Here is a 23,963-nt window from a genome sequence, read left to right on the forward strand (position 1 = left end):
ACAGGAGGCCAGTGCAGCGACCTGAGCATTCGATTAATGTGGTCATATTTCCTGGTTCTAGTCAAAAATCAATTAGCAGCATTTTGAATGTACTGCAGCCATTTTACAGTTTGTTTAGAGGGCAGTGAGAAAGTCATTACAGTAGTCTGAAGACAAAGGCATGGATTAGTCTAAGTCTGATTTAGATATTACTCCTCTAATTTTGGCAATGTTTTCTAGTGGTAAAAAGCTGCAGATGTTATTGACTTACTGTGACTGTTAAAGTTTAAGTCTGAGTCCATTATTACTTCCAGATTTGGAACCTTATTAGGTTTCAGTGAGAGGGTTTTAAGGCCACTATTAACAGTTGGTCTTTGCAACTGTGATCCACATACAAGGATTTCGGTTTTGTTTGAGTTTACCCAAGGAAAATTATTTTGCATCCACACAATGATCTGTTTAATGCAGTGACAAAGGCCGACGTTCACCTGCCGTCAGTGACACGTAGATCTGAGTGCCGTCTGCAAAGTTGTGATAGGACACATTGAACAATTAGGGGTTCCAGAATCGAGCCCTGGGGTACCTCACAGGTCATAGCATACGTCGCAAAAACGCCTATGTGCAATTATTGCTATCATGGCAGAAGCTGCAAAACAACAACAAAAAAAGAAAAGTTTTGTCCGAGGAGACAAAGAAAAGAAAAATGTAGGCTATAAAAAGGACAGTAAAGGATCAACAGTGGCCATCCTTCCACTTGCTGGCATGAGTTCAAAGACGAGGATGGATTTCATATTGATGCTGCCTTGGCTCTGTTCCTGCTTTACTAGTAAGTACCTGTTGTTGCTCAAACCAAAATGCTAATGCTAATGTTAGCTATCGGAAATTTGCAGGGTTGCAAGAAATAGCCACCAGTTTGATAGTTCGCAGTTCCACACAGACAAGACCAGCCATGCATCTAACTAAAAAGTACTGTATACATTATGATGACTGCAAATCGCAAATATAACATAAGTAAAATACGTAGGTTCCTACTGTGGAAAGATCAGCCATACTGACTCATTGTGGAATTATGGTGTCAGTTTGTATGTATGTGACAGTAGTTTGGGATGATTTATGACGCTATGCGCTGGTCCTCATGGGAAATGTGGTCTTCCTTCAGTCAAAACAATGGTGCATTGGTTCACTGGCCCTGCCAAAATCAACCAGAACTTGTATGGTGCAATACAAAAAATACTGTATTGCTCTCTGCCATTTCGCGTTGTACACCATGAATTGTGCTGTCAGTTTCCAAACTGTTTCCTTTCTTGGATGAGATCCGCCCGGAGATCCTTACAGCTCTGGATGCTGTGGGGTTGTCGTGGTTGACAGGACTCTGCAGCATTGGGTGGACATTGGGGGTGGTGCCTCTGAATTGGCAGACTGGGATGGTGGTTCCTCTACTTAAAAAGAGGATCAGGAGGGTGTGTTCCAATTATCGTGGGATCACACTCAGCTTTCCCGATGAAGTCTTTTCAGGCGCACTGGAGAGGAGGCTACGTCGGATAATCGAACCTCGGATTCAGGAGGAGCAGTGTGGTTTTCGTACTGGTCGTGGAACCGTGGACCAACTCTACACTCGTCAGGATCCTTGAGGGTGCATGGGAGTTTACTTAACCAGTCGACATGTGCTTTGTGGATTTGGAAATGGCATTCGACCATGTCCCTCTGGAAGTCCTATGGAGAGTGCTCAGAGAGTGGCGGTCCGCTCCCTGTATGATCAGTGTCAGAGCTTGGTCCGCTTTGCTGGCAGAAAGTCGGACCCGTTTCCAGTGGGGGTTGGACTCCGCCAGGGCTGCCCTTTGTCACCTATTCAGTTTACAACTTTTATGGACAGAATTTCTAGGCGCAGTCAGGGCTTTAAGGGGATCTGGTTTTGTGGCTGCATTATTAGGTTTCTGCTTTTTGCGGATGATGTGGTCCTGCTGGCTCAGTTTGCAGCTGAGCGTGAAGCAACTGGGATGAAAATCAGCACTTCCAAGTCCAAGTCCATGGTCCTCGCCCGGAAAAGGTCGGACATCCCCGGGTTGGCGAGAAGATCATGTCTCAAGTGAAGGAGTTCAAGAACCTCGGAGTCTTGTTCCCGAGTCAGGGAAGACTGAATTGTGAGGTCGATAGGTGGATCGGTGCAGCGTCTGCAGTGATGCGTACCCTGTATCGGTCCATTGTCGTGATGAAGGAGCTAAGGCGAAAGACAAAGCTCTCAATTTACCGGTCGATCTACGTCCTTATCCTCACCTATGGTCATGAGCTTTGGGTTATGACCGAAAGGACAAGATCACGGGTACAAGCGCCCGAAATGAGTTTCCTGCGTCAGGTGGCAGGGCTTTCCCTTGGAGATAGTTTGAGAACGTCTGTCATTCGGGAGGTGCTCAGGGTAAAGCCCCTGCTTCTCCGAGTTAGATGAGGTGGTTCGGGCATCTGGTCAAAATGTCCCCTGAATGCCTCCCTGAGGAGGTGCTATGGGCACATCATACGTAAGAGACCACGGGGAAGACCCAGGACACAGTGGAGAGATTATGTCTCTCAGTTGGCCTGAGAAAGCCTCGGGATCCCCCGGGTAGAACTGGATGAAATAGCTGAGGAGAGGGAAGTCTGGGCTTCTCTGCATAGGCTGCTGCCCCCCGCGACCCGATAAGCGGAAGCAGATGGTTGGATAGATGGCACTTAAGGGATGGGAATCAATAAGATTTTTCCAATTCTGATTGCATTTTTGAATTGGTTTCATTTATACTCTTATTGAGTCCCATGGACAGCAAGTTAACAGCCCCGGCTTTCATCTTTGTGCATAGCGGGCTCGTCTCTCAACCAGGAGCTCCCAGGATTGAGTTCTGGCCGGGATGGAACCAGGGGCTTGACCAGAAGAGTTTGGCAGAGCTTCTTCAGTCTTACCGTTTTGCGCTTCACAGTTCACAATCAATTTCTAAAAGCATTGGGTTGGAAAGTCAGCCTGTCACCTTATGATTAATTTCCAAAATTATTATTGGCAAGCCTTCAGCTAAGGTCAACGATGCAGCACCCGTGTCATGACTGGATGTACTTTAGTAATAGGACACTATATGGATACATCTTTGAGCGCACCTGTCTATTACACTGTCAGGAATATTTGAAGTATTTAAAAGTCTTGAAATATATCTGACTAAACTGTTTTGGTAAGTAATAAAATTTGGATTAATAGAAAACTCAATTATCATCTTCACATCAAACACTGATGGAGGGAACTCAACAAATAAAAATGTACAGTTCAGGTGACTATTTGTACCTACTCAACCAGCATATACACGGTACAAGCGCACTGGCTGGCCTCCATTACCTTCTTATTCATACTTCTTTTCGGATATGTCGGAATCGAAATCGTAAATACGTGATGTATATACTGTAATTGTATGCATGTTAAAAATAAACCCATACAAAGGCTTTTCTATCACTTTGGGTATTGCTAAGGTACTGTATAAAGTGACTAAAGCAGGGGTGGGCAACCTACGGCACGGGGGAAACATCCGGCCCGTTCGTCCCTTTAATCCAATCCCCCAAATATTAAAACAGAATCTGTTTTCGGAATTGCCACAACAAAACTGATACAAGACTTAGACACATTGGCAGAAAAGGGTGATCAACTAAACTGCTCTCACTAAAAGATAATGTGTTTACCATTTAATACCATTTGTATGTTTCTTTGATGTTTTGATATGATATTGTTAAAAGTAGATGTATTACGATTATAATAGCCCATGTTTGAGAAGACTACTCTTAGTTCCAACAGATATGATATGCTTTGAAATGCATAAAAAGCCAATGTGGCCCCTGAGCCAAAAAGTTTTCCCACCCCTGGACTAATGCTTTGAAAGCATGCCCCATCATTCAAATTAATTAGATGAAGCAAAATAAATAACTTTATTACAATTCTGCAAAGATTGATATTGTATAAAAAATATTTTACTTTGATTTATTAATTTGAGGTTGGAGTTGCTTATTTTAATATCAAATATTGTCGGCAATATGGTACACACAGACACACAAATAAAATTTTAACCTTTGGAATTTTCTTAAGCAAATTTTGACCTCCATCGTGTTGCAAATAGATGGACTGCACCTTAGGTCTGGTCCCTCAAAAGATTTTATTTATTTCTCACCAATGAAAAATCAAACAAATAGCTATGAAATCTGCATAACTAAATGGTGAGTAAAAATAGACTTCTGAACATGAATCACCTTACCTTCCACGCCATCGGAGCAGTAGGTACCAATACCGGTATCGCCACTGTCTGACACACTGCTGTGTCTGCGCCTGAAGATGCTGGGCTGTTTGCTGTGCCAAGTTGAGTCATGGCTGCCAACCCATCCAGCAGATCCTCCGCTATTTGAACCTTGAATAAATGACATAGTTTACAAAGTGTGATATGTAGTGTAATGGAAGTCATATTTATAAATACTAATTATCACATTAATCATGTAGATGGGCAGATTTATAACACAATTTATTTGACTGTACATGATCCTCGAAAAGGGGCCCAATATTGCAAATCTAACTTTTCCTACCTATTGGTATCTGTATTTGTGTATTAGGATTCTGCACAAGTCCCGGAAATTTGAATTCAAACCATGTTGGCATGGCGGAGATATTTAAAAAAAAAAATCTTGCCTTCCTTCCTACTTCCTCCAAACGAACTGTTTAGCTTTTGCCCGAATTGTGACTTTTTTCCAAACATGTGACGCCAGCGGATACCTCTATATATGGTAAAGATAGTTTGGTGTGAGTCTGCAATTTTAGTCCAACGCTGTAGTCAATAAGCTAATTTTTCTCTGATGTCTTGTTGCGGGGCACCCTGGTTCGTACATGCACATGCATCCTCCACTGTTGCCATTTCTAACACAAAGTAGCGTATAGTTCCAACTTATCTGTCAGCAACCTTTTTATGTGTTTTCAGATTTTAATTTGTACAGTGCCATTATTGACTACTGTGCTATGTTACTTTATCTGACTGTGGTAAAAATAAATGTTTTCAGTTTGCAGCATCATTGTTGAGCAGTTCTTGAAAAGGTTACAGGATATTTTTACTTTCTCTTTAGGTCTTCACGTATAGGCCCACTTCAAAGTGAACAATGACGATCGCTATGGATTTGCCAATATCAACTTACAGTAACCATTCATCACATATGCTAAAAAGGTCCGGCAAAATGCCCCAAACGTGATTTGTTCAAGTAAAATATATATATATTTTTTTTTTTTACAAATGTGTTTTGTATTTATCACAGTGTCAAAGTGCTTTGAGTGCCTTGAAGGTAGAAAAGTGCTGCACAAGTATAACCCATAAATTCAATTACTACTACTACTACTACTACTGTTCTGGGTTACTCACTCCAATAGTGTCTTATCATTTGAGGTCTGTGTGAGTGAGATGAAAATAAAACTGCATTTTTAAAAATACTTGCTTTATTTTGATGAACAAGCATATGTTTTGACCAAAGTGTGTCATTTTGCTCTTTTTAACAAGATTGGTTATAATGCTGATGTCCACTACTTTAACTCAAGGTCTACAATCCTGATGTTCACCAAAACTTCAACTCAAGGTCTACTTGAATTACCGTGACCAACAACTAATTCAATGAAAAGCACTGTTGTATACAGAGACATGTCATTATGGAATACTCTTCTTTTAAATATTAGGACTATCCCAATAAAAAAACATTTAAGAAACATGTAAAATCACTTTTTAGACCTAAGAGTTAATATTTCATGTTATCCAGTTTGAGAACTTTTTTTTTCCCTTTCCCTTTTTCCTTTCTTTTATTGTAACTGGATTTGCATATGTTTTGATACTGAATCTGTGTACTATTATTTTTTTATTATTTCAAAAATGTTCTTTTTCTTTTCCTTTTTCCTTTCTTTTATTGCATCTGGATCCGCGTATGTTCTGTAACTATCTGTGTACTGTTATTTTATTTTATTATTTTGAGAATTTTTTTTTCTTTTCCTTACTTTTATCTGTAATCTGATTTGTACAGGTTTTGTAACTGGATCTGTGTATTGTTATTTTACTTTGAACTTTTGAAAAAGACCCCAGGATGACTAGCCTGGCATTTGTGCGTCGGCTAATGGGGATCTAGATGGCGCCGCTGTAGTGGCTGCTGTTGGCAGGAGCTCTGTGCTCTTGTGTCATCCTTTTGTGTTTCCCTCTTGTTTTCATGTGTTATTGTATATATATATATTTTTTTGCCTTTTGGTCCGGGACCCTTTGGGACTGTATGACAAGGGGTGGCACATTTGTGACTTCTGCGGTGCTTTTTTGTGGACTTCTGGATCTGCCTCCCGGGAGCCTTTTGGCCATGGAGACCAGCTGCTGGGTCTCTGCCCCACCAGAGTCAGTTTGGAGAGACTGGAGGAGGTGCAGATGAAGAGACAGGGCTGCGGAGCTAGCACTGAGCGCCGAGACGGACAAACTTCACAGTGTCTTGGCTTGTAAAAAACATTATTTTGCTATACAAAATCACATGTTTGGGGCATTTTGCACAACCTTTTTGCCATATGTGATGAATGATTACTGTAACTTGACAAAATATATTGGCAAATCCATAGCAATTGTCATTGTTTACTTTGAAGTGGGCATATATGTGAGTAAGGCTGGGCGATATGGCCTTTTATTAATATCTCAATATTTTTAGGCAATGTCACGATACACAATATATATCTCAATATTTTGCCCTAGCCTTGAATGAACACCTGATGCATATATTTACAGCAGTATGATGATTTTGTGTCTAAATTAAAACATTCTTCTTCATACTGCATGTCATGCAAAGAGGGAAATCACAACTAAGTCAATTTACCAACATTGTATTTATTAAACAGTGGCACAAACATTTATGTCATTTCCAACACAGAGAGTGCAAGATTGTCAGAGACATTTTAAAACAAGCTATGAGTGCACTGTTTTTGTGCATAATGTCACTAAGATGACATATCAAAACAACACTTAATTAAAGTGCACTTTTTGAACAGAACGCCACTACAATAGTTTAAAACAAATAAAGTGCACTTTTGTGCATGAAATCACACAAGATATTTCAAAAACTGTCAAATAAAAATGAGCTGCTTAATAGGAAATCAAATAGTGTATGTCCTTCTCTATGTGGTAGGATCCTGCGGACGTTTTCTCTCATTCTGTTGTTGGCTATTTTTTTCATACGGTGTTGACCTGAAAGTGATTGCTTCGGCATTTTGTTGGTGTGGCACCGAACGGAGATGTTGACATGCAGAGTTTCAAGCACTCCTTATCCTCTAGCGGGTGACTTTTCAAATGATGCTACATTAGCAGTGTTGCTACTTTTCGTAGCAACGCTTTTGCAGCATATTTGTTTAACATCTTCCCGCTTGAAGCCAAACCACCGCCAGACGATGGACCCTGTGCTGTTTTTCTTGGGAATTAATTCTTCCTTCATTTGTTACCAGATTCGCACCTTCTCTCTCTCGTATTACCACTCGCACCACTCTGCTAGCATCACAGCTAACGTTACCATGTCGCTACCTGTCTGCTCTGAGGGACCGTGTGACGTTACACATGTCACGTATGTAAGAAAGTGCGCTTGTTTTAAGTCCCTATGAGAACGAGAGACAAGAAAGAGTGGTAAGAACCTGTAGTGTAATGCCCGCAGCTAAAAGCAACTGCGTGAGAACTTATGCTCGAATATCACGATATAGTCATTTTCTATATCGCACAGAGACAAACCCGCGATATAATGAGTATATCGATATATCACCCAGCCTTATATGTAAGGACCTAAAGAGAAAGTTAAAATATGCTGTAATCTTTTCAAAACCTGATCAACAATAATGCTGCAAACTGAAAATATTTATTTTTGTACCTCAGTCAGGTAAAGTAACATATCACAGTAGTCAACAATGACATACAGTACAAATTCAAATCTGAGACAAATTTAAAGGGTTTGAAAAAAAAATGAGCGATAAAGATGCATGTATCACAATCCTAGTGTGTGTGTAAGTGTGAAAATGTGTGTATCACAACTGTTATCTGTGTGCAAGATGTGAAGATGTGTGTATCACAATCATTATGTACATGTGCAAGGTGGGAAGGTGTGTGTATAGCATTGTGTGTAATATTTCGGGGATAGGTTGATTGGCAATACTAAATTGGCCCTAGTATGTGAATGTGAGTATGAATGTTATCTGTCTATCTGTGTTGGCCCTGTGATGGGGTGGCGACTTGTCCAGGGTGTACGACGCCTTCCGCCCCAAAGCAGCTGAGATAGGCTCCAGCACCCGCCACAACCCCGAATGGGACAAGCAGTAGAAAACGGATGGATGGATTTCGCAAAAACTGTGAAGCAGAGTCTATGCCTAATATTAGGTAAATTTGCACAGAGGTTTTGTTGACTATGTGTAGACTTTTGTTAACTCTGTTAAAATGTTTTATTTAGTGTGTAAGCAATTGGAAAAAAAATGTAAACAAACAATTTTTCAGATAATCTAAGAATTAAGAACATTGAATGTGATATTTGGAAGAGTGTGTATGGCTTTTGAAAAAAGTCACACAGTTAGTAAAATGGCAAAAAATGTAATCCTAATTAAGGCTGGGCGATATATCGACATACTCGATATAACACGGGTTTGTCTCTGTGCGATATAGAAAATGACTATATCGTGATATTCGAGTAAACGTTCTCACGCAGTTGCTTTTAGCTGAGGGCATTAAACTGTATGCGTTTCTCCCTCTTTCTTGTCTCTCCTTCACACAGACACTTAAAACAAGCGCACCTTCTTACATATGTCACGCGTGCAACGTCACACGCCCTCCATGAGCAGAGAGGTAAGCGGCATGGGTAACATTAGCTGTGATGCTAACAGTGTGTTGCGAGTAGTAATACGAGAGAGAGAAGGTGCAAATCTGGTAACAAATGGGGAATTAATTCCTAAGAAAAACAGCACAGGGTTTATCGTCTGGCAGTGGTTTGGCTTCAAGCGGGAACATGTTGGAACATTTATACGGCAGAAGCGTTGCTACCAAAAGTAGCATTTCTGCTAATTTGTAGCATCATTTGAAAAGTCCGCCGCTAGAAAATGAAGAGTGCTTGAAACTGCATGTCAACATCTCCGTTGGGTGCGCCACAGCCACAAAATGCCAAAGCAACAATTTCCACATCAACACCGTAGGACATATACTATTTGATATGCAGTTCATTTTTATGTGACACTTATTGAAATATCTTGTGTGACAACATGCACAAGTGCACTTTATTTGTTTTTAACTATTCTAATGCCGTTCTGTACAAAAAGTGCATTTTAATTTAGTGTTGTTTTCATATGTCATCTTAGCCATGAATTGATTAACGTGGACCCCGACTTAAACAAGTTGAAAAACTTCTTCGGGTGTTACCATTTAGTGGTCAATTGTACAGAATATGTACTAAACTGTGCAATCTACTAATAAAAGTTTCAATCAATCAAAAAAAAAAGCGACATCGTTCACAAAAGTGCACTAATAGCTTGTTTTGAAATGTCTCTGACAATCTTGCAATTTCTGTTTTGAAATAACATGAATGTTTGTGCCACTGCTTAATAACTGTTTAATAAAATACAGTTTTGGTCAATTGACTTAGTTGTGATTTCCTTCTTTGCATGAAAGTTTAAAATGAGTATATATTAATACAGTATGAAGAAGAATGTTTTAATGTAGACACATAGAATCATCATACTGCTGTGATTTTATGTATTAAAATTATAGGTAATTCAAGGCTAAGGCAAAATATCGATATACCGTATTTCCTTGAATTGCCGCATGGCATATAGTATGCGCCTGCCTTGAATTACTGCCGGGTCAAACTCGCTTCGCCAAATAATTAGCACAGGCTTAGTATTACCGCCTGGTCAAACTCGTGACGTCACGAGTGACACTTCCCCTGTCATCATTTTCAAAATGGAGGAGGCTGATTACATTACCGGTAATTTGAAATCGCATAAAGGGAAGAAGATTCAGTAGGATTTAAGGTGCAAGCTTACATCACACTTAAATTTCTACTGCATGCCTTTGGTAAGTGCCGGAGTGAGAAGTAGTTTTAAAATAATTAGCGCATGCTTACTTTTACCGCATGCCTTTGGTAAGCAGGAGTGAGAAGAGGTTTTAAATTAATTAGCGCCCTGTCGGCAATATCGTGTATCGCGATATGGCCTACAAATATCGAGATATTGAAAAAAGGTCATATTGCTCAGCCCTAATCCGAATTAAAAAATCTGATTGAAAAAAAAGCTAATTGTTGGAATGAATGTTTGACTTATCACTCGCTATTTACTGAATAAATACTGAAATTGAAAATTGTTTTCAAAATAATGAAAATGTCTATCTGGGCCACACAAGAAGTGCACTGTTAAAAAGCACTGATTGCGGGACGCATGCTTCTATATAGCATCCCATTGTGAAGGAAGGCGTCCATTGCTGGGTTTCCCGTATTTTCCGGATGTTTTTCCTTATAAGGCTATTAGGTGTTAATATGTCGCTACATGGATACATTGAGAACTAGAAGAACAAATAGTTTCGTCGACTGATATACGTTCGCGGTCTTGTTGCTAACGCGGTGGCGTCACATTAGCAGCCGCAGTTTGGCCTTTAAATAAAAAAATAAAAAAAGTGTTTCAGTCCCACACGTCACGTTCAAATCGCACATTTAGGAACCGCACAGGAATACATCTCACCTGTTTTAGAAGATTCGTGTCCATCGTCAGGATCACCTCTGCTCCACATTAAGACGTTTTATGTAACCGCCGGAAAAAAACAGCTTTGTGTCGGAGGGGTAAAAAAAAAACAGTCATCGGGCGGAATGAGGCCACTGCGGGATTTAAACACCGTTACTATGCTATTCGTGGCATTTCAGCGAGGCAGGGAGGCTATAAAAGCCGTTCTGGAAGTTTCTTTTCCGGAGACATTTTCGAGTAACGGTCTCCTTCCTCTTAATTACACCGGATGACGTCACCAAACTCCTCCTCCTTCCACCACGCTGTCTTCGACTGTCTTTAGGTGTGGGCGATACTGCCTATTCCTGTATCAACCTGATACCAGGTTAATGCAGTCGCAGTATTTACAACACCAATACTGATTTCGACATTTGAAGATTGAGAGATTTGTCATGAATTTGATTGACACAAGACGTGTATTTTTGATAAAGAAAAAAACAACATAATCAACACGCTTGCTGGCGAACGATTTAACAAAACTAAATACAACAATGTTACATGATCAACAAAAATACAATTAATGATGATCATCATTACTTTTCAGGGGGAGCGGGGGGGGGGTTGCCCACATATGCGGTCCTCTCCAAGGTTTCTCATAGTCATCATTGTCACTGTCACCGATGTCTCACTGGGGTGAGTTTTTCCTTGTCCTTATGTGGGCTCTACCGAGGATGTTGTTGTGGTTTGTGCAGCCCTTTGAGACACTTGTGATTTAGGCCTATATAAATAAACATTGATTGATTGATTAATTGTTTTAAAAATGTTTGAGTGACAAAAATAATTAATCCAAAGAAAAAACTTCTACGAGGTCTTGTTTACAGTACAGCAGTGCTATTCGTGGCATTTGTTGATTTTTGATGAAAAAAACTACAACACAATCAACACACTTGCTGGCGAACGATTTAACAATATATAAATACAACAATGTTACATGATCAACAAAAATACAATTATTTCGTCACTACTTTTCATTTAAAATGTTTGAATGGCAAAAATACGTGTCCTGGGTCTTCCCCGTGGCCTCCTACCAGCTGGACGTGCCCTAAACACATCCCTAGGGAGGCGTTCGGGTGGCATCCTGACCAGATGCCCGAACCACCTCATCTGGCTCCTCTCGATGTGGAGGAGCAGCGGCTTTACGTTGAGCTCCTCCCGGATGGCAGAGCTTCTCACCCTATCTCTAAGGGAGAGCCCCGCCACCCGGTGGAGGAAACTCATTTCGGCCGCTTGTACCCGTGATCTTATCCTTTCGGTCATGACCCAAAGCTCATGACCATAGGTGAGGATGGGAACGTAGATCGACCCAGGACACGTTGGAAAGACTATGTCTCCCGGCTGGCCTGGGAACGCCTCGGGATCCCCCGGGAAGAGCTAGACGAAGTGGCTGGAGATAGGGAAGTCTGGGCTTCCCTGCTTAGGCTGCTGCCCCCGCGACCCGACCTCGGATAAGCGGAAGATGATGGATGGATGGATGGATGGATGGATGAATGGCAAAAATAAAGGGCAAAATAATTAATCAAAAGAAAAAACTTCTACCAGGTCTTTGTTTACAGTACAGTTGCAGTTCGAGCCTCGCACACTAGAGGGGGCAAGTGTTATTCCTGGCATTTGTTGTTTATTGATCAAGAAAACAACAACACAATCAACACGCTTGCTGTCGAATGATTAAAAAATATATAAAAACAACAATGTTACATGATCAACAAAAATACAATTATTTCGTCATTACTTTTCATTTAAAAATGTTTGAGTGACAAAAATAAAGTGCAAAATAATTAATCAAAAGAAAAAACTTCTACGAGGTGTTTGTGTACAGTACAGTTGCGGTTCGAGCCTCGTACAAAAGAAATAACTTCTACTAGGTCTTGTTTACAATACCGCAGTGCTATTTTTAGGCATTTGTTGTTTTTTGATAAAGAAAAAAACAACACAATACACATGCTTGCTGGCGAACGATTTAACAAAATATAAATACAACAATGTTACGTGATCAACAAAAATACAATTATTACGTCACTAATTTTCATTTAAAATGTTTGAGTGGCAAAAATAAAGTGCAAAATAATCAATCAAAAGAAAAAACTTCTACCAGGTCTTGTTTACAGTACAGTTGCAGTTCGAGCCTCGTACACTAGAGGGGGCAAGTGGGCAGGTTTTGCAGTTTGTTGCTGAGAGTTCAGGAATGGGGAACAAGTTGCCATCCATCCATCCATTTCTCTACCGCTTATTCCCTTTGGGGCCGCAGGGATCAATGGTGCCTATTTCAGCTACAATCGGGCGGAAGGCGGGGTACACCCTGGACAAGTCGCCACCTCATTGCAGGGCCAACACAGATAGACAGACAACATTCACACTCACGGAACAAGTTGCATTTTATTCTAATTTATAACAATTTGAAGCAGGAAGTAGAACAGGGGTGTCAAACTCATTTCAGCAATCATGGCATTAAAACTAAAAAATAAGGAGAACTTCAGATGTTTTTCTTTGTCTTACTTTGGCCAAAAATAGAACAAACACATTCTAAAAATATTACAATAAATATATAGAAAAAAATACCAGCAGCCGTAAAGTTTACATCAATGAAGGAAAGAAGAAAGTGAATGAACGTTTATAACTGAACACATTTGCATATGCATAAACATTTGTTTTCTTTTGTATTATTTTTACAAATAAATTAAGTGACGTTTATAATAACCGTTTTCCAAAACACAATATAGAATGTGAGATATAACAGGATAATGCATACATTTATCATTTGTTCTCAGAACAGTTACAAAAAAGTGGGACCCCGAAAATGTACCGTGGGACCTCATTCTTATGACTTGATGGGGTCCGTGGGACCCCATTTTGAAAATTCCTAGCGCCAATACTGATGGAGTATTGTGTGAATTATATTTACTTAGCGCTTTTTCTCTTGTGACTCAAAGCGCTTTACATAGTGGAACCCAATATCTAAGTTACATTAAAACCAGCGTGGGTGGCACTGGGAGCGGGTGGGTAAAGTGTCTTGCCCAAGGACACAACGGCAGTGACTAGGATGGCGAGCTATACAGCCCAGTCGGTGCTTGCAAAACAGCGGCAGGCGGCTGTGGCCTTCGGACTGGTTCTAATAGTAATCAAATGTCATCCCGGGGGCCAAATATCCGGCCCGAGGGCCTTGACTTTGACACACAGGCCGTAGAAGCAATTCCCAGAATTACTTGTAATGAAAGACACCTGGAGTCCCAGGTTTGACCCCAACTTGGGGTCTTTCTGTGTGGAATTTGAACCAATGTGTGATGGTTGTCTGTCGATCTGTGTTGTGTTGGCCCTGCGATGAGGTGGCAACTTGTCTAAGGTGTACTTTGCTTTACGGCTAAGTGCAGCTGGGATAGAGGGAAGTGTTATTCAAAGCATTTAAGTCTCACCTTAAAACTAATTTGTATACTCTGGCCTTTAAATAGACTCCCTTTTTAGACCAGTTGATCTGCCGTTTTTTTTGTCTTTCTCCTATGTCCCACTCTCCCTTGTGGAGGGAGTCTGGTCCGATCCGATGGCCATGGATGGCGTACTGGCTGTCCAGAGTCGGGACCCAGGATGGACCGCTCGTCAAGAGTCGGGACCCGGAATGGACCGCTTGCCTGTGTATCGGCTTGGGACATCACTGCGCTGCTGATCCGCCTCCGCTTGGGATGGTTTCCTGCTGGCTCCGCTGTGGACGGGACTCTCGCTGCTGTGTTGGATCCGCTTTGGACTGGACACTCGCGGCGGACTCTCGCTGCTGTGTTGGATCCCCTTTGGACTGGACTCTCGCGGCTGTGTTGGATCCATTATGGATTGAACTTTCACAGTATCATGTTAGACCCGCTCGACATCCATTGCTTTCGTCCTCTCCAAGGTTCTCATAGTCATCATTGTCACCGACGTCCCACTGGGTGTGAGTTTTCCTTGCCCTTATGTGGGCCTACTGAGGATGTCGTAGTTGTTTGCGTTGTGGTTTGTGCAGCCCTTTGAGATTTAGGGCTATATAAGTAAACAGTGATTGATTGAAACTGAAACTGAAAAGTGACAGTAAACAGCTGAAGCACCCAATGAAGCCAATAATAAAAACTAAATCACATGTATTTTGTATACTTACTTTACTAATATATACTATGATATTCAAGACAAATATAGTATAAACACAAAAAGACAACATCGCAACATTCTTTTTTGTGTGCTTTTTTCAACACTTATGTTGGCCCGAATGCCCAGCCAATAGAATCGAACCATTACCAATTTGAGTGTCTTATCATACCCCATGTGGCCAGCCATGGGATTGAAGTGCGCCGCCTGGAAAACCATTTCCCGGCGGCGTTTCTGCACCAACAACTGGGTGATTTTGTCTCCTGTCTGAGTGTCATGGCTCACTCTGTATAATCAATCCCTAATCATTAAAAATGAGGGAGTATATGCGCTGTTCCCGGGCGCACCAGCTGACCATCGATGGAAGCCACCTGGTCCCAGGCCGGGCACAGGGTGTCATCTTGGGACTGCTCGAGGGGGAAGTTCACTGTAGGGTGCCAGTGGGGGGCGCCGGTTCCCCCTCAGCAGTGTCGGATGAACCCGCGTCGCCACTGAGAACGGCGTGGACATTCCCCTTTCTTACGGTCCGGGATTGCACCCCTACACATTGTGTCACTAAACGGTTAAACCCTGGTCAATTTGTACCCAAAATTACGGGGTACGTAAGGTGCACACTTACAGCAACCTTGACACTATGCTTATGTCTATTATACCAAATTTCCACTGGCACCAGATGTGAACCATACTTGCCAACAATTCAGCGCCTCTCCCGAAAGCCTCCCGGAAGCCTCCCGGAAGCAATTTTCTCCCAAAAATCTCCCGAAATTCAGCGGAGCTGGAGGCCGCGCCCCCTCGAGCTCCATGCGGACCTGAGTGGGGACAGCCTGTTTTCACGCCCGCTTTCCCACTATACAAACAGCTTGCCTGCCCAATCACGTTACAACATCTACGGATTTTAATAAAAAACTGCACACACAAGGAGACGAAACAGAAGAACGAGGAAGATACAGCTATGGCGATGCCGTCTGTAATAGAGTGATTCCATGTTGTCTGTCGCCATCTCCTGGTGAATTTTGGCTATAGTGTTATGGGGTTGCTTTTTGATTGGCCAACGATTTATGTGGTGTTGCGGCAAGTTACTCTCGCCAGTACGCAAATGGCAGAACAAAGGTTACTCAAATAGTGAAAGGTAAGTGTTGTTGGTTTTATTTTAGTAACCAGCAAGCACAGTACAGTTAGTAGAACAACTGTGTTTTTATTACTGTGTATTTGATAGGTGCCATCTGAAATTCAACTATTTCTTTTATTCATATATATAATAAAATAAATATATAGCTAGAGTTCACTGAAAGTCAAGTATTTCATATATATATATATATATATATATATATATATATATAGACTGCTTGCCTGCCCAAACATGTTACAACATCTACGGATTTTAATAAAAAACTGTACACACAAGGAGACGAAAGTATTTCATACATATATATATATACAGTATATATATATATATATATATGAAATATATATGAAATACTCGAGTTGGTGAATTATACTCCCCTCTTAACCACGCCCCCCGCCCCAACAATGCCCCCAACCACGCCTCCGCCCCACCTCCCGAAATCGGAGGTCTCAATGTTGGCAAGTATGCCATGAACACATTTGATTTTCACCCGTGCTGCCTGCCTCAAAGCCTGGGTCGAACTAGGTTTTGGTGGATCATGGACTGCCCACAGCCCGAATCCACCATTGCCCGGTATATACTCCCTTGTGCCCTTACCGGGACGCTACACGTCTCTCCCGGATAGGGGGAGGGTGATGGAGGGCCGACAACCTGCATCACCTGTCCCACCTCCATCAACTGGCACTCCCGCCGCACGTGACAGGGTTGCCCGCAACTCCAACACACCTGCCCATCTCAACAGCGCCCGGACCCTGGAAGAAAGGAGCAGCACAGTAGAGATTAAAACCCCGGGTCCCCCCGCGGTGAAGCTGTCTGTTGCTGTTGGCGCGTCCTGTGGAAACCTGGTAGCGGGTCAAGGCCGCTTCTGACGGGCGGTGTTGCGGAACCAGTGGAACCACCTCCTCGTGCTATATTTATATATTCACATAATATTATACAAACCCTGTTTCCATACGAGTTGGGGAAATTGTGTTAGATGTAAATAGAAACGGAATACAATGATTTGCAAATCATTTTCAACCCATATTCAATTGAATGCACTACAAGGACAAGATATTTGAAGTTCAAACTCATCAACTTAGTTTTTTTTTGCAAATCATAATTAACTTAGAATTTCATGGCTGCAACACGTGCCAAAGTAGTTGGGAAAGGACATGTTCACCACTGTGTTACATCACCTTTTCTTTTAACAACACTCATTAAACGTTTGGGAACTGAGGAAAGTCATTGTTGAAGCTTTGAAAGTAAAATTATTTCCCATTTTTGTTTTATGTGGAGCTTCAGTCGTTCAACAGTCCAGGGCCTCCTCTGTCGTATTTTATGCTTCATAATGCGCCACACATTTTCGATGGGAGACAGGTCTGGACTGCAGGCGGGCCAGGAAAGTACCCACACTCTTTTTTTTACGAAGCCACGCTGTTGTAACACTTGTCTTGCTGAAATAAGCAGGGGCGTCCATGGTAACATTGCTTGGATGACAACATATGTTGCTCCAAAACCTCCTTTCAGCATTAATGGTGCCTTCACAGATGTGTAAGTTACCCATGCCTTGGGCACTAATACACCCCCATACCATCACAGATGCTGGCTTTTGAACTTTGCGCCTATAACCATCCGAATGGTTATTTTTGTCTTTGTTCCGGAGGACACCACGTCCTCTGTTTCCAAATAAAATTTGAAATGTGGACTCGTCAGACCACAAAACACCTTTCCACTTTGCATCAGTCCATCTTAGGTGAGCTCCGGCCCAGCCAACCCGGTGGCGTTTCAGGATATGGTTGATAAATGGGTTTGGCTTTGCATAGTAGAGTTTTAACTTGTACTTACAGATGTAGCGACCAACTGTAGTTACTGACAGTGGTTTTATGAAGTGTTCCTGAGCCCTTGTGATGATATCCTTTACACACTGATGTCGGTTTTTGATGCAGTGCAGCCTGAGGGATCAAAAGTCTGTAATATCATTGCTTAAGTGCAGTGATTTCTCCAGATTCTCAGTTTTTTTTAATGATTTTACGGACCGTAGATGGTAAAATCCCTAAATTCCTTGCAATAGCTCGTTGAGAAATGTTGTTCTAAAACTGTTCAACAATTTGCTTAAAAAGTGGTGACCCTCACCCCATCCTTGTTTTGTGAATTACTTAGCATTTAATGGAAGCTGTTTTTATACCCAATCATGGCACCCACCTGTTCCCAATTAGCCTGCACACCTGTGGGATGTTCCACATAAGTGTTTGATGAGCATTCCTCAACTTTATCTGTATTTATTGCCACCTTTCCCAACTTCTTTGTCACGTGTTGCTGGCTTCAAATTCTAAAGTTAATGATTCTTTACAAAAAAAAAAAAAAGATCAGTTTGAACATCAAATATGTTGTCTTTGTAGCATATTCAACTGAATATGGGTTGAAAATGATTTGCGAATCATTGTATTCCTTTTATATTTACATCTAACACAATTTCCCAACTACAGGTAATGTGGAAACAGGGTTTGTAATCCCCAGATGGCAGAATTACAATGAACCAATTCATCCATGTCTAAGATATTCCTAATTGCTTTTTTACACTGGATGCTCCCCAGCTAAATAGAATGTGTGCAGAGTGGTTGGGATCCTTGGTGATGCACCTGCTAATGATGATGTCTGTGGTGATCTGAAGGCTGACCTCCACAACCTTCAACCATCCTCTGCAACGCCTTCCTCTCTTCAGCCGTCCATGAGGAAGTAGAGACGCTGATATCAACTCTATCTCCGGCGGAGTTCAGATCTACATCCGCTTCATGTCTACATGGATAAGACTATTGAGTAATGTAGTATATAACCATTTACTTCACTTCTTAATTGACATGTATCTATATCTTTTTTTCACCTTAATTCATCCAGAGTTAAGCAACTAATTCTTAGTTGTAATGCCAACCAATTAAAGAGGCAGCATTTACATGACAGAGATGTTGAAGTGTGATGATAATCTCAAAGGGTGTCAGTAGAGAGGCCCAAATTTGTTGGTCTCTGGCCTTCTCTTCCAGTTCCAAGGCCTTCCAAGGACAAGTCAAGGGGGTCTTTTCTGGCTAGCAGGTCAAGTTTGGTTGGCACGGGGCATATTTTGTTAAATAAAATCAAACCAATTATACAACAGTACAAATGTTCACTGGACCCGAGCTTATCTAGGATGGACTGATGCATAGTGGAAAACTGTTCTTCGATCTGACGAGTCCACATTTCAATTTGTTTTTGGAAACTGTGGATGTCGTGTCCTACGGAACAAAGAGGAAAAGAACCATCCGGATCGTTATAGGCGCAAAGTTCAAAAGCCAGCATCTGTGATGGAATGAGGGTGTATTAGTGCCCAAGGCATGGGTAACTTACGCGTCTGTGAAGGCACCATTAATGCTGAAAGGTGCATACAGGTTTTGGAACAACATATGTTGTCATCCAAGCAACGTTATCACGGACGCCCCTGCTTAATTTCAGCAAGACAATGCCAAGCTACGTGTTACAACAGTGGGGCTTCCTAGTAAAATAGTGCAGGTACTAGACTGGCCTGCCTGTAGTCCAGACCTGTCTCCCATTAAAAATGTGTGTCACAATACGAAGCCTGAAATACCCCAACGGAACAACTTAAAGGCCTACTGAAACCCACTACTACCGACCACGCAGTCTGAAAGTTTATATATCAATGATGAAATATTAACATTGCAACACATGCCAATACGGCCTTTTTAGTTTACTAAATTGCAATTTTAAATTTCCTGCAAAGTGTCCTGTTGAAAACGTCGCGGTATCATGACGCGTATGATGCTGGCATTTGACGTCTCTGATTGTTGCAGACGATATTTTCCAGCCCGATCCAAGCTATAGTCTGCTTTAATCGCATAATTACACAGTATTCTGGACATCTGTGTTGCTGAATCTTTTGCAATTTGTTCAATTAATAATGGAAAAGTCAAAGTAGAAAGATGGAGGTGGGAAGCTTTTAGCCTTTAGCCACACAAACACAACCGGTGTTTCATTGTTCAAAATTCCCGAAGGCTAAGCTTAACTATGGAACAGAGCGGTCAAGCGACCATGGATCCCGACCACATGTTAACCGGCAGGTTTCGGTGAGAAAATGGTGGTAATAAGTTGGCTCTTACTGTAGTTATGAGCGGAGCCTGCGCCCGATGCGTCCTCCTGCAGCTTCCGCGGACTATTACCTCCTCCCACGGAGACACTAGCGGTCAACACACCCGTGGCCACACTCCTCCGACTTTCAGGTACTGTATAATCTCACTAAAACAATAGGCAGATAAGGGATTTTCCAGAATCATCCTAGTAAATGTGTCTAATAATATCTGAATTGCTCCCACTGCAATCGCCTTTTTTTTCTCTTTTTTTTTCTAGTCCTTCAGTCTCAATATCCTCATCCACAAATCTTTCATTCTCGCTCAAATTTATGGGGAAATCGTCGCTTTCTCGGTCCGAATCGCTCTTGCTGCTGGTGGTTATGATTATAAACAATGTGAGGATCTGAGGAGCCCTACAACTCGTGACGTCACGCGCGCATCGTCTGCTACTTTCGGTAATGGCAAGGTTTTGTTATTAGCGACCAAAAGTTGCCAACTTTATCGTTGATGTTCTTTACTAAATCCTTTCAGCAAAAATATGGCAATATCGCAAAATGATCAAGTATGACACATAGAATGGACCTGCTATCCCCGTTTAAATAAGAAAATCTCATTTTAGTAGGCCGTTAAGTTGTACATCAAAAATTGGTCTCCTCAATTCCCAAACGTTTACAGAGTGCTGTTAATAGGAAAGGCCATCTAACACAGTGGTAAAAATGCACCTGTGCCAACTTTTTTGTAATGTGTTGCTGCCATTACATTCTAAGTTAATGATTATTTGCAAAAAAAATAAAGTTTCTTAGTTCGAACATTAAATATCTCGCCTTGCAGTCTTTTCAATTGAATATAAGTCCAAAAAGGATTTGCAAATCATTGTACTCTATCTTTATTTACGAATTACACAACGTGCCAATTTCACTGGTTTTGGGTTTTGCGATAAAATTGCGCTTTGTTACCTACAACAAAAAGCTAATAATCATTTTTTTTCTTAAATATTTGATTGTATATATGCTTTTTTCTTTACAAAATAAAATATCAGAATGACCCCTGCATGCTTTGGGCATGTTTTCTCTGATAAAGACTTGTGTCGTCTTTGTAACAGGGGCAAAATGGTACCCCATAGTCACTGTTTGCTATGTCTTAAGGTCACAGTTCGGTTCATTTTGAGCACAGTGAAGAAACAAAATGCAAAATAAAACTGGTAAGCCATAGTGTAAAAAACAATAACATTATTTTCAAAATGAATCATTATAAAATTACAAACTGCTCGACAAATACAATCTTCAAATAAGAAATACAATGTGAATAATGTAAATTTACTACACCGGTATGTTGTAGCGCTTTCATGGCGAGTTTACTGAAATATAAAAGGTAAGAACTTTACACTACTTTATATTAGAAATGGCAACAGCGGAGGATGAATGTCCCATAACAAGAAGATAGAGAGAAAGAAGAAGCTTATCGACTATGGTTATCACCACGGACTACAAAGGCGGACGCCTGCAAATTTTTAGGACTTATGCAGATCCCAAATACACATCAGCAGGTAGCAGAAGGTGAGAAAAGTTGCTTTTGCATAATATTGTGAAACAGAACACCAGATAATTTCTTACTTTATACACCCACCATAATACTCACATGTTGAAGCACAGTACAATCCATCAAGTGGTGCAGCTTCGAAGCTTACCAAAGTCGTAATAAAATATCTTGATAGATTTTTGAGAGCCATGTGTAATGTTCTATATTTTCAATGGAACATAAAAAATGTTGGTGTTGTTTACTTGAGTCATATTGCAGTCTGCACACATCTTTTATGTGTGACTACCATCTACTGGTCACACTTATCATTTCACCATGTTACAAATAAAATAGTTTCGAGGTTGGTAAGCACAACCAAAATTATTCCGTACATTAGGCGCACAGGGTTATAAGGCGCACTGTCGAGATTTGTGGTATGTATAAACCAGGGGTCTCAGACAAGCGGCCTGCACTTTAATATGAAAATTTAATGTTAGCGCGGACCGCAAGTTTTAAATGAATGCCGCTTGGCAGCATCACACTTGCCAACTCTCCCAATTTTTCCGGGAGACTCCCGAATTCCAGAGCAACTATTCTCACGAATGTTTGCTGCTTTTCACTCAACAATAATAAGGGCGTGCTATGATTGCCCTGCCTCTAGCGCCCACTACAACCTGTACAAACAGCTTGCCAGCCCAGACCCTTGTTGTATGTAGCTTCTGCAGACACAAGTAAGTGACTGCAAGGCATACTTATTCAACAGCCATGCAGGTCCCACTGAGGGTGCCCGTTTGAACAACTTTAACACTGTTACAAATGTGCGCCACAGTGTGAACCCACACCAAAGAAGAATGCCAAACACATTTCGGGAGAACATCCACACTGTAACACAACATAAACACAACAGAAGAAATATCCAGAATTCCATGCATCCTTAACTCTTCCGGGCTGCAATATAGCACCAACCCCCCCCCCACCCCCTCCCCTCCGTGCATCAGTTGAGGTGGGCGGGGTTGGGGGGGCGGGGTTTGGTGCTAGCTGGGGTGCATAATGTAGCCCGGATGAGTCAGGGATGCATGGGATTCTGGGTATTTCTTCTGTTGTGTTTATGTTGTGTTACAGTGTGGATGTTCTCCCGAAATGTGTTTGTTATTCTTGTTTGGTGTGGGTTCACAGTGTGGCGCATACTAGTAAAAGTGTTAAAGTTGTTTATACTGCCCCCCTCAGTGTAACCTGTATGGCTGTTGAGTAAGTATGCCTTGCAGTCAGTTGCGTGTTTTGACAGAAGTCGCATTATACATGTGTCCGACCGGCACGCAGATAGCATGGTGCTAAAGCGGGCGTGACGATATGTTTAAGAGGACCATAAAAGGCCTTTTCACCCTCAATACTGTTGTCTGGGTGAAAATTTGAGGATGTTTGCCCCGGGTGATTTCTGGGTGAGGCACTGAAATCCGGAAACCTCCCGGAAAAATCGGGGGGTTGGCAAGTAAGCAGCTGAGCCACATCAGAGTGATCAAAGAGCCGCATGCGGCTCCGGAGCCGCAGGTTGCCGACCCCTGACCTATAAGAACAGCTGATAGGCAGCATGTCGCAGTGGTCAGGTGACCCTTTTGAAGAAAACTGCCGATGACAGTCGAAACATGTCAGGTAAAAATTCCATCCAGTAAACCGAAAATATTGTCTGACTAAAAGCTCATTTGGAAAGTGTAAGAATGACAAAACATAAGCCCCCTGTGTTTCCACCAAAATATACCCAGGTAGATTTAGTTTTACAGGAACTATTTTTAGTACATAGTAGCGAGGTGGGACTTTCGGAAGTTCACCAAGAACCTAACCCCGGATTTTCACTTGATGGCAACTGAATGGCGCCACCTTGGTGACAGACTCTTCCATTCTTATTCAAGTCAATGTGTTCAGTGGAACAGCAACGACATGGCAATGCCAATTTCTGCACAACTTATATTCCTTCCTCAAAGTATGGCTAGGTTAACTCAAAGACCTAAATGACCTAACATTTACTTATACAGCCCTTAATCACAAATGTCTCAAAGGGCTGCACAAGTCACAACGACATCCTCGGCTCAGTTTTTCCTTGCCCTGATGTGGGATCTGAACCGGGGATGTCGTTGTGGCTTGTGCACCCCTTTGAGACACTTGTGATTTAGGACTATGTAAATAAACATTGATTGAAAAGAGAGACAGCAGATCAACTGGTCTAAAAAGGGGGGGGGGGGTTCTATTTAAAGGCTAGAATATACAAATAAGTTTTAAGATGGGACTTAAATGCTTCTACTGAGGTAGCATCTCTAACTGTTACCGGTAGGGCATTCCAGAGTACTGGAGCCCGAATGGACAA

The 23,963-nt window shown here is 41.6% G+C and overlaps 1 protein-coding gene across 2 annotated transcripts in view; it reads right to left on the bottom strand.

The window, feature by feature from the left end:
* cep85l (centrosomal protein 85, like) overlaps positions 1 to 11,014 on the bottom strand; it is a 52,934-nt gene extending 41,920 nt beyond the window's left edge. For both annotated transcript variants that reach the window (XM_061900358.1, XM_061900357.1), the window contains exons 1-2: positions 10,721 to 11,014; positions 4,233 to 4,382 (exon numbers count right to left, since the gene is read on the bottom strand). In XM_061900358.1, coding sequence (XP_061756342.1) covers positions 4,233 to 4,382; positions 10,721 to 10,769 — 199 coding nt within the window. In that variant the 5' untranslated portion in view covers positions 10,770 to 11,014. The remainder of the gene's footprint in view (positions 1 to 4,232; positions 4,383 to 10,720) is intronic.
* Positions 11,015 to 23,963: the final 12,949 nt, after the last annotated feature.

The sequence above is a fragment of the Nerophis ophidion genome, linkage group LG05 (genome assembly GCF_033978795.1).
Source record: "Nerophis ophidion isolate RoL-2023_Sa linkage group LG05, RoL_Noph_v1.0, whole genome shotgun sequence".
Taxonomy (NCBI): Eukaryota; Metazoa; Chordata; class Actinopteri; order Syngnathiformes; family Syngnathidae; genus Nerophis; species Nerophis ophidion.